Below are 17,185 nucleotides of genomic sequence, written 5' to 3' on the forward strand. Positions count from 1 at the left end.
TCAGGTTTGGTAGTTGGGAGAACAACGGTACTTCTGAATCTCAACATGAAGTTGGGCTAGCCCCCAACAGTATGGGGGCACACAGAGGACTACTCTGAGGTAGATAAGACTACTTCAGAGCTGCTATTGAGAGTCACTGACATTGATCAATATTTGGACTCTGTAGCCAAATAGGATCCTCCTATTCAGACATGCTGTCCTATTTCTTACCCTATCCCAAGGCACACATGAATCTGGTAAACAGTTATTCCCAGGCCTGGTGAGGACCAGTGTCTTTGCAGCAGGGCATACCCAAGGGGGTAGGAGAATAAGGGGACTTGGGGGGGGTGCTGGGAAAGGCCTCCAAAATCTCCCATGTGGAAGAAGCCAGGACCCCTTTATTCTGAGAACATCAAAGGAAGACAAAATCTAGAATTTTTCATCATGTTTGGGTTTACAATGAAGTTGGGGGTTGGCTGCTAAAGCTCAGGTGGAAGAGACCCCTGGGGAGCAGGTACAACAAGGGCTTTAGGTCTGAATAGGTGGCTGGCTGGCAGGAGGCACAGCCTGGCCATCACCAGCACCAGGCCCGGCTTACCTATAGGTCTGATCTTTAGAGGGCCCATGGCAGCAAGTGTAGCTGGGAAGAGGTTGCTGCCATCTGTGTGGTACACTGGTGCTGCAAGAATTCTGGATTGGTTCCATCCAGAGTCTTAGAAAAAGTTCTAGAACAGGCGAAGGCAGGAGGCACTGGGGCAAACTATACTGGTGGGCTAGGACTATATTGGTGAGAGATGAGCTTCAGGGCTACTTACTGACCTGGCCTCAGAGTGTTAGGGTCAGGTCAGCCCCTCCCACGAAGCGAGACTGGATGCAGGTCACCTGAGGCAGCTGTGCTTGAAAGTGTTTGACAGCTGCCATGTTGATACCAGGACACATGGCCACATCCAACACTCGAAGCTGCTTGCATGCCTGCCCAATAGTATCCAAAGTTCTGCAAGGAGGCCACAGGGTGAGTGCCTGACCAGTGTGAGCCGGAGCCCAGCCCATGTCTTGTGGCTCCACCTGCATCAGACACTTACTGCTCTGTGACCTGACTGCAGCTAGACAGGTTGAGATGTTGCAGCCTTGGCCACAACCTGGCTGCCTGGACCCATCCCTCATCACTGAGGTGGCTGCAGTGACTCAATGTCAAGCGCTCCAGGCTAGGACAGCCCCTAGCCACAGCCACCAAGCCCATGTCTGTGAAAGCTGGCAACAAGCTCAATGACAACTGCCTCAGCTGAGGGAACTGGAGCACCTGTAAGAACACAGATATAGAATGACACTGGGCCCCAAAGCAGGGCCCCTTCCAGGTTCCTTGCTTGTATCAGAAAACAAAGAGAAAGGGACTCTAAGCACAAAGTGGGTGGCCCAATCCCCTAGCACCAGCCCTAATGTCCTCAATGTAGTCACACCTTGGCCAAACTGGCGTCAGTCAGCTTACTGCAGGCTGTGAGGTCCAACTCCTGCAGAGCCTGAAGCATGAGCAGGGAGGAGCCCTGTGGCTCAGAACTGGGCTCCTGGTGGTCTGGAGCCTGACTTTCCACCTCTTGGTGAAGCTGTGGAAAGAAACCCCTACCTCTCAGGTTCTTAAGTTTTGCCAAAGATTCTAGGACATGCAGAAGGGCAGCTTGGGCCAAACTCACCAAGGTCACCTCACCCTCCCTAACTTTAAGGATCTCATACCTGGGGATTTAGCACAGGCTCATCACTTGGCTCCTTCAACCCCAAAAGCCCCCAGTCCTGGAGCTCCTTGCACCAAGCCAGGCGCAGGACTGACAGGTGAATAAGGTAGGTGCAGATGGCCTGCATGGTCTGGTTAGTGAGGGCCACACAGGAGGACAAGTCTAGCACCTTGAGGCTTGGGCCCAATGCTGGGATCATGGAGAGCACCGAGGCATCCTGGGAGGAAGACAGGTTAGAAACAGCAGCTTGTGCCTCCAAGCTTGGCAGGGGTCACTGGCAAGGGTCTGATAAGGTTCCTTGGCCAGATGGCCCAGAGGAAGAGGAAACGTGGTTTCTGTGCTGGTGGTGCACACAGTGTGCTGAGAAGGGTGGAAACCTAGGGGGGTTGCTGAAAGACAAAGACTATGGGTGGTCCAAGGAAAAACATGAACAGATAGTTTAAGGCAGCTGCTATGCCTGTGCTCCCAGCCCTGTTGAAAGGCTGTGCTGAGGCAGCACTCTAACCACAGCCCATTGGACCAGGAGTAAGGTGAACCGATAAGACGTGTTCCTGTGGAATCTGGACCTCAAGTGTTAGGGCTGCCACCAGGAGCTAAATGCAGAGCAGAGCAGAGAAGCTGTATATTCAGAGGGACCTGTGGAGGCAGGAGGACACTAAGAGACACTGGTGGCCAAGGAGTGGTTGGGGGAAGAGTATTTGCCATGAAATGAAGTTGAAATAGGTTTTAAGTTTGGAATATCTTTGTCATAGTAATAGGTTAAAGGGATAACCCACACAAGAGGGAACAACTGATGTTCTCAGATAGGAATGTCATCCATAGGGCAATGTTGAGCCCTATGAAGGATCTGACCAGCTAAGAGGTGACCCTGCAGCTCTCAAGTGATATTACCCACCCCAAAGCTCTGCCTGTAGAACACCATCTTTGGTACAATACAATAGAACACCTATTTTTTAGGTGGGGAGACTTGGAAATTCTTTGTAGACCAGGTTGGCCTTGAACAGAGATTGGCCTGCTTCTGTCCTCTTTGCTAGGGCTAGTGGTGTGTGCCACTACTCTCCAAGTTTCCAATCACTCATTCTTTCTAGTCTTCCTTCATCTAGAACTCACATACAGCATAGGATCATGAAGTGAGTGGCCAGTGAGGAGTTTAGAGGCATTTGCCATCTGTCTAAGCTCCAGATCTCTTCCAAACCATGTCTCAAATTCATTACTAACTACTATATCTGGGATTGCAAACACTGGGTAGCCTCTCCCTGGGGGACATAGGCCTAGCTCCCTGGGGGGGCCTTAAACAGAAGGGAGGGAAAGTAGCTCACCTTCAGTGAAGAGCAGTAAGCCAGCCTGAGGGAAGTCAGTGCAGGTGGAGCTCTGCGAACTGAGCCTAGGACCTGGGCCAGCTCCCGACCACTCACTAGACAGCATTCAGCCATGTCCAAACTCTGCAATTCATGCAGGGCCCCCAGGGCTACACACCCTGCATCCGTCAGTCTCTGCAGTTTCTTCAGACTCAAATGCCGCAGGTGGTGTAGGCCTCGGCTCACAGCCAAGAGTGCCCTATCGGTCAGCTCTGAGCAGCCACTAAGGTCCAGAGAAGTAAGACCAGGCTGCTGGCGACACAGGGTGGCCACAGCCTCTGAGGAGAGGTCTTTACAGCTGTTCACATTCAACTCTTCCAACTTCAATCCAGTCACTTGGCCCAGGGCTTGTAGGGCCTCAGGTGGCAAACCAGTACCACTGAGGTCTAGGGCACGCAGCGTGCCAGCTCTTTCCTTGATGAACCGTAGCAAGTTGTGGAAGGAAAGCTGGGAGGGAGAGGAAGCCTGGGGGCTGGTGGAGCCCCAGGTTGAGCCTAACTCAAAGGTAAGATGGCAGTAAGCCAAGGAGAGGCGCTCCAGGCTGGGGAAACAACTACTGAGATGGTTGAAGCTGAGGTCAGTCAGGTCACGTAGGCCAGCCAGGTTAAGATCACGGAGGCCACTCAAGGCCTTTCGGACACACTGTGCTGTCTCAGGCTGAGCCAGCAGAGTGCCTGATGTGAAGAGACTGTTGCAGCCACTGAGATCAAGTGTGCGAAGGACTGGGCATCCCAGGATCAGGGCCAAAAAGGATGCCTCTGTGGGGCTGCCCCCGCCCAGACATAAGCTTTGCAGGTGTGGACCTAAGTGGTAAGCAACAGTCTGCAGTACCTGGTGCGAAGCTGGAGAGCCATCCAGATTGGTCAAGCTGATGCATGAAATGCCCCTGAGGCCCAAACTCTTGATGGCTGAGAGTGAGGCAGAGGACACAGGAATGTTGTAGCGCACATTTGTCTACAGGGTAGCAGCAAGCCTGAGGTTAGATTTCTGAGAGGTTCAAGGCAATCAAAAAAGGCCCTTCTACAATAAGTACCCATCCCTGGTGTGTGTGTCATGTGTAGCTGAGGAGGGTATAGGCAGGAAGGGGGAACTAGGAAGAGAAACAAAGAAGGAAGTAGGAAGACAAATTATATTGGCAATTGGAAGAAAATGACTATTGGACTAGCAGGAAGCTGAGTGAGGTCTAGAGAGGGACAAGGAAAGTGTAGAAAGTGAGTTAAACACAGGAGAGCTGTGACCTATAGGACACCCATTGATGCCTTTATGGGGTGGGAGGACAAAGGATGCTGGATCACAATCTTTGGAGTTTTTTTTTTTTTTTTTTTGAGCTGGGGACCGAACCCAGGGCCTTACGCTTCCTAGGTAAGCGCTCTACCACTGAGCTAAATCCCCAGCCCCATCTTTGGAGTTTCGAGTCTTGAGATCCATGAACCTAGCCAGGATCTTGACATTGGCAACCAGCCACCCCAACTTTCTAGAGAGGACAGAAACAGCACTGAGAGGACAGGGAGGCCAAGGGCAGCAGATGTCACTCAACTTCTTGGGAACCAAGTATCAGGGCAGGAGCTCACTCTGGAATACAAGTGGGATTAGTACTGAGCCTAGTCTCCTGGTGGCCTGAATATGCAAGTAGTGTGAATTAAAGTGTCCCTGCACATGCATGTGCATGTGTGTATTCTAACACGTATAGCTGCCTAGAACCTGTATCACATCTCTGCAGGGGGCAGGACCTAGGACAAACCTCAGAAAAGCCAAGGACTTGCTTGGAAGAGAATGAGGAGCTCATGTTTGGAGTTGGGGTACAACACAGGAGCTAAGCTCAGGTTTAAGATGTGGCAATATGATAGCTTAGGCAGGAGTTTGGGAACACCCAACTAAAGAAAATATTTTCATAGAACCTTCCCTGATCTCACACCAAAAGGAGTTAAGGGGAAGTCAGTATAATCTGCAGGGCATTGATTTGTAGTGGGAGAGAGAACAGCTGGACTTCCAAAATCCTATCCACTAGCTCAGGAATGCAGCTCAGCATGTGGGAGGCTGAGCTGGATCTTCAGGAAAAAAAAGTCACCTAGTCCAATCTTCCTACCTGTTGCCTAGGTAGCAGGGAAGTGGTTCTTTAAGAAGGCATTAGTTCTATCAACATGGTTCTGACTCAGGAAAGCTGAACTCTGGAAAACACCTTTGTCAAGAACAACAAAAGCACCCATTTCTGTATCCCTCAGAATAACCAACAGGACGTGGGAAAGGCAGCACTGCTGAGAAGCATGCAGACCTGCGAATCTTAGCAGTGCCCTCCCAGCTCATGCAACCTATCCCTAGATAAAGGGAAGCAGCTGGCTTTTTCCTCAGCAGAAACAGCCACCAGAAGTAAGATCCAAGAACTGAGAGCTAAGAATGTAACTCAATTGGTAGAGAAAATGGCAGTCAAGCACAAAGCCCTAGGTTCGATACCCTGTGTTACAGAAACCAGGCAAAGTGATAGATTCCTATAATCCCAGTATTTGAGGGTTAGAGGCAGGAGAATCAGAAGTTCTTGGTCATTTTTGGCTACAAAGCAGGTTGAGACATGGCTGGGCTACATGAAACCCTGTCTCAAAAAAAGAAAAAACCAGGACCCATCTTCCTGGTCTTTCTCAAAGGAATCAGAAGCCAACCAGGATCCCCTTCCTCATCCCACCTCTAGATTGTGGGTTTTCCCTGCTCCCTGAAGAGGAGCACCCACCACAGATCCCAGACCCCTCTCACAAGTGTAAGGAGAGCTAGGAGAAGTTCCCAGTGTGACAAGCTGGGGAAGGAGATGAAAAAACCAGAGAAGGAAGGCTGTAGAAAGAAAAGTGGAAGCCGACTGGCTCCAGCCACTGAGAAGCCCTGCACACCATGTGAATCAGTCTAACGCTGGTAAAGCAGAGCTGGAGGAGCCATGAGCAGCTCAGTTGCCCAGGCAGCGCACACCCCCACCACTCATGTAGCTTGGGAGCCAAAGAGCCACTCTGGGCTTGCTAAAAGGTACAAGCACAGAGGAGCTCAGCTGCCTTCCCTTCCTGGGAGCTTAAGCAGTCAGGAATGTTCTGCCATTTTAAACTACCTCTCTGTGAATAAGATGGACAAACAGCCAAGAGAGGGCAGTGGCAATCACCCCAGGGGGCAGTCCACAGTTGGCAGACACAAGACAAATAGGCAGGGCCTGGAGAGGGTTTCCAGCTTCTTGGGGAGAGGATACTTGAGATCATACCTGGTCCCTGCTGTTTTTCTGCTTTGCTTTATTTCAAATTGTTTTGAGATGAGGTCTCACATAGCTCAGGTTGTCCTTGAACTTGCTATGTAGCAGGAGATGACCTTGAACTTAGATTAGCTTCCACCTCCCAAATGCTGGGATTATAGGCATGCATCACTACTCTTAGTTTTATGTAATACTGGGAACCAAGCCCAGGACTTTACTAGGCAAGTACTAGCCCACCTGAGCCACATCCCTAGTGACCCCGACCACTCTTATTCTTAGCTATGCCAGGTACCCTTTATACAATGGTCAACCTGCTCCTGCGGTCAGCCGGATAGAATAGGAGGACGAAAGGGCAGTCTTCTAAGAATATTTGCTTCTTTGAGGGGCAGGAGCAAGCAGGGTTCCCGGGTTCTGGATTTCAGCTTTTCCAGGCCCTACGAAACCGCTTTTGGAGGCTCCAGGGAGGATTTGAAGGGTACTTGCTCTAGCATCAGTCACTCCACCCACAGGTGACAAGTAAGCCCTGGCCTCCTTTCCCCATGTTAGCATCTTATGAGCAATTGCAGTCACTTTGGAAATGCTCACTTTTAAGAATGGTCTCTGGAGGAGTTAAGTACTCTGGCCAGGAAGACAGCAGAGAGACTAGGAGCTGCTCCATAGTGACCAATCCAATGGCTGCCACCCAGGACTTCCAGGGAAATAGGTAGAACTTGGGAGCATATGGTGGCACTGCCCCATTTTATTATTTGGGGTACATTAGGATTAAATACATGACAGGGAGGAGCTGGGGAATCAGAAGTCATAGAGTCCATGCATCCTACCCTGACTTGGCATGGTTTCGTCCCAGCCTTGCCTCAGTTGGCTACTAAAGTCCATGGCACCAGTGGCTATGGAACTGCCTCCTGCTTCACCTGCCTACATCCAGGTCTTAGACAGCAGACTCTGTAGACTACTCTCTGAGATACAGGAATGGGGACATATAAGCAGTGCCTTAGAGCCTAGATACCTAGAGCTTGGTCTCCCGCTGTTCTCAGCCTAGCAGGGTCTTTGTCATGATCTGGAGTTCCCAGGCAGCAATGCCAGCTCTACAACAATAGCCACTCAGATCTCAGTCATGAACCCTAGCCTTCTCTTCCTTCTTCCTTGTTCTTCCTCTTCCATCTCACCTCTACCCAGGAGCTTGCCCACTCCCTTGCCCTCTTCTTCCTTGCTGGACTCTATGAGACTTCTCTCTCTGAGGGTTTGTGGCCCTCCTCCCCACTCTTCTTGCCTAGCTATAGATAACAAAACCAGCTGCCTCCTTGTGGTCTGTGCTGGAGATAGCGGGAGACTGCTGAGGGTGCCATGGCTTTCCCTATCCCACTTCCTCCATGCTTCCCTTCTTGACAAGCCGATCATTTTCTCCTGCTGAGCCTGCTGCAAAAGTTTAATCTTAGAAATGGCCTGTTCTGCTTCAAAAGCAACCAAAGCCATCAGGAATGCCCTCCCTGTTTGCTAGCTGGCTCCTACCTGCAGCTCCTAGTCTTTGGTTCTGAAAGTCCTTTCCTCTGGCTTGCTAAACTGTCCGCATCTTATCTCTGGGAATCCCACTGGTTTTGCCTTTCCATAGATCCTTCCTTTTGGGTTTGCTGGGGGTGGGGGGTGGGGAGGGAGTGTGACTATGCAGTTTAAGCTGCTTTGAATTCACTATGAAGCCCAAGATGGCCTTATCTTCATAGCAATCCTCCTGCCTCAGTCTCCTGAGTGTGATAGTCTCCAAATTTTCTCTTTCCAGTTTTTTTCCTGGGAAACACAGGGGACATCACATCCACTGTCTGGTCACTCAGCTCCCCTTTGCTTTGCCTCTTTACTCCTTCCTGCCAGAATCACTCACTCCCACTGACCACGGCTCCCCTCCACCAAGTCACCACCACGTAGAGATCTCTTCACCTCTCACAGACAGTGTCCTCCTTACTATGGTGTCTGCTGTGGAAGGGCTGTAGCAATTTCCCTTGTCATTACAACCAATGTAGCCAAGCTCTCCTCTTGCTCTTTAGCCTGCTTTTCACTGGTCTCATCCACAGACCCAGACCATAGATGAGTAGGTTCTACCTGACTCCCCCCGCCACACACACACACACACACACACACACACACACACACACACACACACACACAATTTTTGTTCTCTTCATGTGCTCTGTCACACTGTACTTCATCCTGTGGAACAATACAGCTTAGCTTTCCTTTCCTTTCCTTTCTTTTCTGTGGTATATGAGTGTGGTCTAAGTGCACGAGTGAGTGATGATATGTGTGGGAACCAGGAGAGGACATTACATGCCACGCTCTATTCCTCTCCCTGAACCTGGAGCTAGGCTGGCAGTCAGTGGCCCCATTGATTCTCTTGTCTCTACCCACCACAGCACTGGGGTCAAGGAATGGATTGTGTGGGTGCTCAGGATTTGAACTCAGCTCCACATACTTTCACAGCAAGCACTCTAACCACTCTACTGAACCATCTCTCCAGTCCTATCTTCCTTTCTTTTTGTTGTTTTAGGAAGCAGAATCTTGCCCAAGTTGAACTCTAACTTGCAATCTTTCTGCCTAAGTCTCCCAAGTGCTGAGATTACAGACATGTGCTGCCATGCCTGACCCAGCTACTTTCTGATCCATATTATTTTCCTCAACTAGACACTAGAGATGAACCGCTTCATGGCACTCTCTAGAAACCCTGATAAAAAATGTCCTGAACATGCTTCTCCTCTTAAACTCTTAACTCCCTCAATCCAAGTTACCCTCACTGTTAACACCCAGTGTCCCTTCCACTCCATCTCCTTCACATACTGACTGTATCCCACTGGGCATGGTGACACCCTTTGAACTCCTGGCCTTCCTGCCTCCAAATGCTGAGATTACAGGTGTATACCACCTCACTCAACAAAACAGCTCGTGTGCTGTGTGAGCTTTAGGTTGCCAGTCTCTTTTTCAACAAGTTCAATAAAATTCCTTTTTAGACATTAAGATCCACAACACCAGATAGACAATCCAATGACAGGCTCTACTTACATATATACATTTCATATGTAACAGAGGCTTTCAACCTAACAGGGAAGGTTAGATACAAATTATGTAGGAACTATTTGAAAACCAAACAGGTCAGCTTCATACTTTATCATGTAAAGTTTAAAAAGTTTCATGAGGGCTGGAGAGATGGCTCAGCGGTTAAGAGCACTGACTGCTCTTCCAGAGGTCCTGAGTTCAATTCCCAGCAACCATAAATAAATAAATGGGGGTTGGGGATTTGGCTCAGTGGTAGAGCGCTTGCCTAGCAACCGCAAGGCCCTGGGTTCGGTCCCCAGCTCCGAAAAAAAGAAAAAAAAAAAAAAAGAAATGAAATAAATAAATGTTTAAAAAAAGTTTCTTGAATGAAACAAAATTCTCAGCAATAAAAGTTAAAGCCAATCGGGTATGGCAGCTCATGTCTATAATCCCAGCACTTAGAAGGCTGAGGCTCATAGATTGCTGAGTTCATGGTTAACCTGGGCTACATGAGACACTGCCCCCCAAAAAATTAAATTATAAAGAAAACAAAACATTAAAACCATAAAATAGAAATTTTATTTTTATTGAACTAATCACTACTCTAAAAAAGCAGTTATATTTTTTGAAAGAATAAAAATATGGGCATGCATTGATGAAATCTCTGGAGGGCAAGAGGTCTTTAAATAACCAATGCAGAAGGAAAAAGAATCAGCAACATAAAGTTTAGTTTTGTATCTCATATGTAAAAACAGCTATCTACAAATAAAATGAAAGAACAAATAGGAATGTATTGTAACAGATATATAAAGAATTAATCCTTTGTTTTGTTTTTCTGTTTCTTTGTTTGAGACAGAGTTTTTTCTCTGTATAGCCCTGGCTATCCTGGAACTTGCTCTGTAGACCAGGCTAACCTTGAACTCAAGAGATCCATTTGTAGATCCATCCTGGGTGCTGGGACTAAAGGTATGCACCACCACTGCCCTGCTAAAGCATTTTTTTTTCTTTTTTCTTTTTTTCGGAGCTGGGGACCGAACCCAGGGCCTTGCGCTTGCTAGGCAAGCGCTCTACCACTGAGCTAAATCCCCAACCCTGCATTTATTTTTAATATATAAAAAGTTCACACAAATAAGCAAGCAAATTATTAAGACCCTGCCAGTTAAGTGGATAAAGAACATAAATAGCTAATGAGACAAAAAAATTAACCTCACTGATAACTAAATCAAAATTAACACAAGATCACTGTTTGCCTTTCAAATGCTACAGATGTCTGTGTTGCCCTCCTGACTGGGCTGCCTCCCCAGCCTCCATCTGACTACTGTGGAGTTCTAAGAAGACACTGCCACACTGTCCTTGCCTGTCTTACCTTTTTCTCTTTCAAAATTTATTTATTTTATGTATGTGAATACACTGTTCTTTTTTCAGACATAGCAGAAGAGGGTATTGGATCCCATTACAGATGGTTGTGAGCCACCATGTGGCTGCTGGGAATTGAACTCAGGACCTCTAGAAGTGTAGTCAGTGCCCTTAACCGCTGAGTCATCTCTCTAGCCCTGTCTTACCATTTCTTAAAGGCCCCACTGGAAGAAAGCTCTGCTGCCTGGCACATCTGCCACCTGGCAGTCTTGACCAACATTCTTGTTTCTTCTCCACCACATCCCACACACAAAACTTAATCCAGCTATTTGGAACCTCCACACCTTGATGCCAGTTCTAGAAAGACTAACAGGTGTTCCCTCCTATCTCTCAGGCTCATCATGATGCCACTGCAATCCTGTCTTGGTGCTCTTCTCTGGGTCTCACTCTTTCATTGAGTGATATGGCATTGGACATACGAAATCATGCAGTTATTTTCCTTCACTGGACAATGGGGTCATCCAGGTTTTATTCACCTGTGTACCCCGAGCTCTGTGCCCCAAGACTAGAATGTAAATGTATGGTTACATACAGATGGATGGACAGATGATGGATAGGCAGGCCATGAGCAAGGAGAGGAGAGGAAGAATGGACCAAGTGGGGGTGGACACCTTACCTCCCGAAGGGCATTCTGGGCTGCACAGTACCAAGCCCGACTCACGAGGGAGGCCTCTTTCTGATCTGACAGAGGTAGGAAGCTCAGGATATAAGTGAGCATCTGAGGGGAAAAGATAAGGTGTTTGAGAGGTGTTAGAACCCGAAGGGCTTTAGAACCTATCCCTCTGGGTCTGAGGATATCAGAGAACTGGCTTCTAGTCCATCTGGGATCCAAAACTTCAAGTATGACTTCCCTTCTCCAGCCTCGGAGTATACCTTATGAGAAAAAAAAAACCTATCATGAGCCACTTCTGAGAACAGGTTTGTACAAAGTAATAAATCAAAACTCCTACCCAGTCTAGCAGAAAGAGCCCGGATCACTGAGGCTACACAAACCTGGTCCAAGTTCCCCTTGGCTAGCTGACTTCTTTGAGCCTTGTTTTGCTTGTATGTTAAATGGCAACTGTTTTGAGATTTAAATAGGTTCTTGTGAGAAGTTACAAAACAGCATTTTCTGCACATCTAGAACCTAAGTCACCTTTTCACTGGACAGGGTTTCACTATGTAACCTAGGCTGTCCTGGAACCCCTGTGTACTCAGACTGGCTTCCAGCTGGCACAGCCATTCTCCTGCCTTAGCTAGAAACACATCTCATGTGGTAGAACTGTGATGTGAGCCATGATGACAGTTTTAGGACCCCTATTCTTTTCCCGTCTTCTCCATTATCAGCGTGCTCTCTCAGCCAGCTTAAGGTAGGACGACATGGCAAATTTGGGAGACTCAACTCTTCCCTCCAACTAATGCTCTATGAGTCTAGAGGTGATGAGGTTGGTGGCTCTATCCAGAAGTAGGAAAGGGGTCACTTGGGAGGCCAAGAACAACTTCCTACTAACCGTCCTTTTCTTCTAGAATCTTCCCTTGTTGAGTCCCAGGACAGTTTTCTAGGCTTTCACCATGCTAACTGTCCTATTTCTGGATTTTTCATGATTCCCAATGTTTAATCTTTTGATTTTCAGTTTACTTATACAAGAATACTCAACAATTTAATAGCTTTACATTGTCATATTAACCAAGCATTAGTCTAGTGTCACCAATTGTTTCCAGAGTCCTATACTCAAATAGTTCTCAACCTTAATCTCAGCCAAATGTGATATTTTGCCCTCAGTCCACTTTACCCTTTAATGACAACTGTACTCCCAATTGAGGTCCCTAGTGATGCTTGAACTCATGTTCTTCCATTCTCTACTCACAAAACTGAAGTTTTAGGCAAAGCTAACGAAGACTCATCAAACCCCAGCTCTACTACTTTTTAGGAGAGTAACTCCAGTCAAAGCCTGTGACTTCCCTCAGCTTCAGTGTCTGAAGTGTATGAAGAAGTGAAGGTATTTTGAAATAATCTAGATCAGTTTCATAGGAACCGGATGGTTGTTACTAGCATCTCTACTTTGCAACTTCACCATATTAATAGCTCCAAATTTTATCCCCTTGAGCTAGATTCCTTTCACGGCTTCCTTCTATGTTCAGCCTTGTTAATCCATATATAGTCCAGTTTCAGTAACCCTAGTGGAAACCTTCTGGGTTCACCAGTAATCTCACAACAAAATCTCTGCTCCTGGGTCAACACTGCCAGGCCTCCATGCCTGGTGGGGTCTGCTGCTCCCAGAACATTCCCAGCCCATCCTCTCTACTAACACAGCATGTTGATTTCTTTTCCTATAGGTGGGGCTCTTTCTGGGAAGCTAGTGACTTCACTAGCCCCATTGTGTTTTCTCCTTTCTTCTCAGATGCTAAGTACATATGCAGCACTCACCAATATTTACTGGATTAAAGATAGTCCTTTGCCTCTACTTCCACCAAAGGTTTGCTCAGGGAAGGGGTGGGAGATAACGTAGATTATTATTCAGAGGAAAATGACTAGGACCAGAGAGGAGAGGCATCAGGAAGAGTATGGATGGGACTGGACTAAGCCCCCATCCCTAGGGAGCTAAGAGGGAAGACTGGACTAAGAGCGTGGCTGACCTATCTTCTGGAATGATCAACCCTGGAAGCAATGTTAAAGGGAAACAACATGTCTTAATGGAAAACATCAAAATTCATTACCCCAAGAAAGGAGTAGCCTTTCTAGCATTAAAGGAAGTAGACATAGGGGTAGAGTGGTCATTCCATGAAAACACCCCAAAGGACTACTACTACTGATCACCCATAGGATTTACAGGGATGAATAGATACCTTCTGAGGCCAAAAGGGAATAGGAAGTTTTTGATGTTAAGGAGAGGATGTGTTCCACGAATCACGAGAAAGGGCCTGACTTCCTTGGGCAATGAGAGAGGGTTGCCAACCCTCAGGGCAAAACAGAGAAGCCATTTCAAGAGGTACAAGACAAGACACAAAGCCTGTATCTGTATCTCCTTGCCCATGAGGGCACAGTAGTATTGCCCCTGGCTAAAGGAACAAACATCCCATGGAGTCGAATAACACAGGGGCAGACATCACTAGGGGTCTAGAATGAAGGGCAGGTTTGTTTTAGATTAAGGACCTCAGGTATGGTCCCCAGAACTGATAGCAGTCTATTTCCAACTGCGAGGACGGTGGGGGAGGGGCGGAGGAATGGAACGACCATTCCAAGGGGCCAATGGGGATAAAATTGATTACCCTTCAGGGACGGTGGAGCGGACATCTTCTAGAACTGAGGGGGAGGGAACGGCCATCTCAAGGAAAGGGGATGGGCAGAGAGTCTGTCCTCATAGAGGTGACAGAGCAGCCATCTTCTGGGGCCAATGGGTAAAGAGGGGATGGTATCCCAACCGAAGGGGTCGAAGTGGCCCCAAAGAGGGCCGTTACCCAGAGTTTGCAGGTCCTGGGATCCGCCGGGCGGCTCATTTCCGCCTGGCGGGAGGTGCCGGGCGAGCTGTCAGATAGCCTCTCCCCAAAGCTCAGGACCCCGAAGGCGGGGCCTGTCCCCGACCCAGGCCTGAAGGACCGCTTCCTCTCACCTCCAGAGGCAGCGAGTCCGCCATCGCATCTCTGCCGTCTCCGCCCCCACGCAAGGATTTCTGGGAAATGTAGTCCTACCGTCTCAGGGGCGGGGCCTGGGAAGGAAATGGAATTCACTTCCGTCCAGAATCCCGACGAGTTTAGTCTGTACCGGAAGTGCATGGGCTGCCGATGTGGTGTCTACTGACTGCAGTTCCAGTTACTCGCCCTTGTTTCCGTGGCTGGGTATTTGCTTCGCACCATGGCGGTAAGGGGCAAGGCGGAGTCTGCACCGGCAAAGCTTTCCCGGTGTTGTGAAAGTGAAAACAGAAGGACACGAAGGCATAAGGACTAGGCCAGAGAGGGGCGCTATCCAATTGACCGTGCTAGAGCAAACGGGATGCGGGGAGAATGAGCGGCAGTGCAGGACTAAACCAGAACTAGCGTTAGAGCCGAGGGCGGGGGTGGGGGTGGGGGTGGGGGGCACTTGCCAGTTCCAGATCTAAACTACTACCCCAGAGGCTGGGGAGGGACGCCATTAAGTTCAACGGGAGTTCTCCAGGAGAGGTCCTCAACCCAAAGCTGAACCTTACCAGGAGAGCCAAAGAAGATACTAACGTAATTTGAATTGTTTCGGGGTGAGCATTAGGCGATCATAACTGGGAATACAGTAAAGATGGTGTCCTAACTATAGCAGGAAGGTGAAGTAGTAGGCATCTCAGGGATTGATTGCCAGGTTTGACAAAGCTTGATAAGAATGCAGATAAAGCCTGTAAACCAGGCCTGTACAGGGAGTGAGGAGGACCGAGGCAAAAAAGCTCTGACAGCATCTTATCCCTCTGCAGCCCAAAGGCAAAGTGGGTACAAGAGGGAAGAAGCAGATATTTGAAGAGAACAAAGAAACTCTCAAGTTTTACCTTCGGATCATACTGGGAGCCAATGTAAGTTGCCTGCCTCATATTTTTCTATGCACTCTCGTTCCTATCTGATTATGAGTAATGGTAAATGGCAGCCAAGGCTCCAAAAGAGAATGTTGAAACAGTCACAAGCTTGTAATTCCTGTACTAGGGAGGCCCAGGCAGGAAGGTGGACAGTTTGAAGTTAGCTTTGGGCTACATAGAAATCCTATCTCAAAAAGATAAAAAAGAGAAAGAAAAGAAAAGGGGGTATGGGGGTAATGAGTGAAGCCTACTATAGTGGTATATAACTATTTCTAGCTATTTGGAAGACTGAGGTCAGAGTGTTCAGGGGTAACCAGCGCAACACAGCAACACTGAAGTGTGAAGGAAAGAGAACTGAGAGCAGAAGGTGTAGCTCAGTGGTAGAGCCCTTAGCTAGGCTCTACCAGCATCACCAGCAAACACTGCCTCCCCCACCCCTCCCCAGGGGTATCCAGGGGCTGAGTGGTTAAGAGCACTTGTTGCTCTTACAGGGGACCTCGGTTCCATTCCCAGCGCTCACAACCTTCTGATGGAATGGATCCAATGCCCTCTTGTGACCTCTGTAGCACCAGGCACAGGGTTGGACACATGGCGCACATACATACATTGCAGGCAAAAAAACCACTCATACACATAAAATGTATTTTAAAAGGTTTTTTTAAGTAGCCAAGCACAGAAGAAATAGGAACTAGAAGTAGAAGCAAAACATGAAGAAATGAAGGAGAAACAAAGCAAAACAACCATAAAAAAAAAAAAAATAGATAAAAGTCCCAGCTGAGTTTAACTAACTCAGCTATTATACTGAGGCCATACTAAGCTCACACATGTCATACTAAGGTTTCTTTTCCTGGACTGATGTGGGTTTAAGTTGTCTAACTCAGAAACAGAGGTCTACCACCACCTAGTTTCTTCCTCCTGGTCTGACCCAATTCTTGATCAGAGTTAAGAAAAGCCCATAATTTGGGAGTAGCTTTCAGCCCCAGCCTGATCCTGTTTTTGCTTGCAGGCCATCTACTGCCTTGTGACCTTGGTTTTCTTCTATTCATCTGCCTCATTCTGGGCCTGGGTAAGTATCCCCATCCTGGGAAAGGAGTGCGCCCAGAAGGTCAGTGGCTAGCTTGTGATAATTCTTTCCCTTGTTCCTCAGATGGCCCTGGCCTTCAGCTTGGCCGTGTACGGGGCCAGCTACCACTCTATGAGCTCAATGGCTCGGGCATCCTTCTCTGAGGATGGGTCCTTGGTGGATGGTGGCATGGACCTCAACATGGAGCAGGGCATGGCAGAGTGAGTGTCCCCCATCGCCAGCTCAGGTGAGCGGCCCCAGGGCTGGGGCGCTGGGGCCCACACAGCCCAAGACTCACAACTATTCTCAACCTAAACAGTATGGAAGGGGCAGACCTAGGTAGGGCCAATCTACTATCCTTGGCAGCCTTCCTTTTATCCGCAGGCACCTTAAGGATGTGATCCTACTGACAGCCATTGTTCAGGTGCTCAGCTGCTTCTCCCTCTACATCTGGTCCTTCTGGCTTCTGGTACGTGGGCTGAGGGGTCGGACCTCCTAAGAGAGAGAACTTAACCCTCCCTGTTTCTTGCCAGTCTTTGCAAGTAGCTTCAAGTTATCTTTTCTCTCCTAGGCTCCAGGCCGGGCCCTTTACCTCTTGTGGGTAAACGTGCTAGGCCCCTGGTTCACAGCAGACAGTGGAGCCCCAGCACCAGAGCTCAATGAAAAACGACAACGCCGACAGGAACGGCGCCAGATGAAAAGGTTATAGCGTCTCTACTGTGGCCATAGGCTGCTGGGTGCTGGTTGGCTCTATTAGGATGTGTGGCCCCATGCCTGGAGCAGTGAGGGCCTAGTTTAAGGGCCAAAAGAAGCCTGAATTATAGGATTACTAAATAAATAGTTTCGAATGTGGCTAATGGCTGTGTGGATGATGATGTACAAAGTAGGAAGGA

The 17,185-nt window shown here is 48.4% G+C and overlaps 2 protein-coding genes across 4 annotated transcripts; one reads left to right on the forward strand and one right to left on the reverse strand.

Annotated features, from left to right (window-relative positions):
- Positions 1 to 355: 355 nt before the first annotated feature.
- Lrrc29 (leucine rich repeat containing 29) lies at positions 356 to 14,348 on the reverse strand. Of its 3 annotated transcripts, XM_032887842.1 has the most exons (7): positions 14,309 to 14,348; positions 11,335 to 11,436; positions 3,026 to 4,018; positions 1,708 to 1,923; positions 1,437 to 1,580; positions 1,062 to 1,279; positions 356 to 973 (listed from the first exon to the last, which is right to left on the reverse strand). In XM_032887842.1, exons 1-7 carry the CDS (start codon positions 14,330 to 14,332, stop codon positions 805 to 807), a joined length of 1,866 nt encoding a protein of 621 aa, XP_032743733.1. In that variant the 5' UTR covers positions 14,333 to 14,348; the 3' UTR covers positions 356 to 804. The 3 variants fall into 3 exon arrangements, with proteins under 3 accessions (XP_032743733.1, XP_032743732.1, XP_032743731.1); XM_032887841.1 differs by lacking the exons at positions 1,437 to 1,580; positions 1,708 to 1,923 and having other exon boundaries at positions 3,026 to 3,972; XM_032887840.1 differs by lacking the exons at positions 1,437 to 1,580; positions 1,708 to 1,923.
- A 75-nt stretch (positions 14,349 to 14,423) lies between these two features.
- Tmem208 (transmembrane protein 208) lies at positions 14,424 to 17,149 on the forward strand. The gene is made up of 6 exons (XM_032887843.1): positions 14,424 to 14,556; positions 15,134 to 15,229; positions 16,236 to 16,295; positions 16,377 to 16,513; positions 16,677 to 16,761; positions 16,864 to 17,149. The coding sequence occupies exons 1-6, from the start codon at positions 14,551 to 14,553 to the stop codon at positions 16,999 to 17,001; spliced, it is 522 nt and encodes a 173-aa protein (XP_032743734.1). The 5' UTR covers positions 14,424 to 14,550; the 3' UTR covers positions 17,002 to 17,149.
- The last annotated feature ends 36 nt before the right edge of the window (positions 17,150 to 17,185 follow it).

This window comes from Rattus rattus, chromosome 17, assembly GCF_011064425.1.
Source record: "Rattus rattus isolate New Zealand chromosome 17, Rrattus_CSIRO_v1, whole genome shotgun sequence".
Lineage (NCBI taxonomy): Eukaryota > Metazoa > Chordata > Mammalia > Rodentia > Muridae > Rattus > Rattus rattus.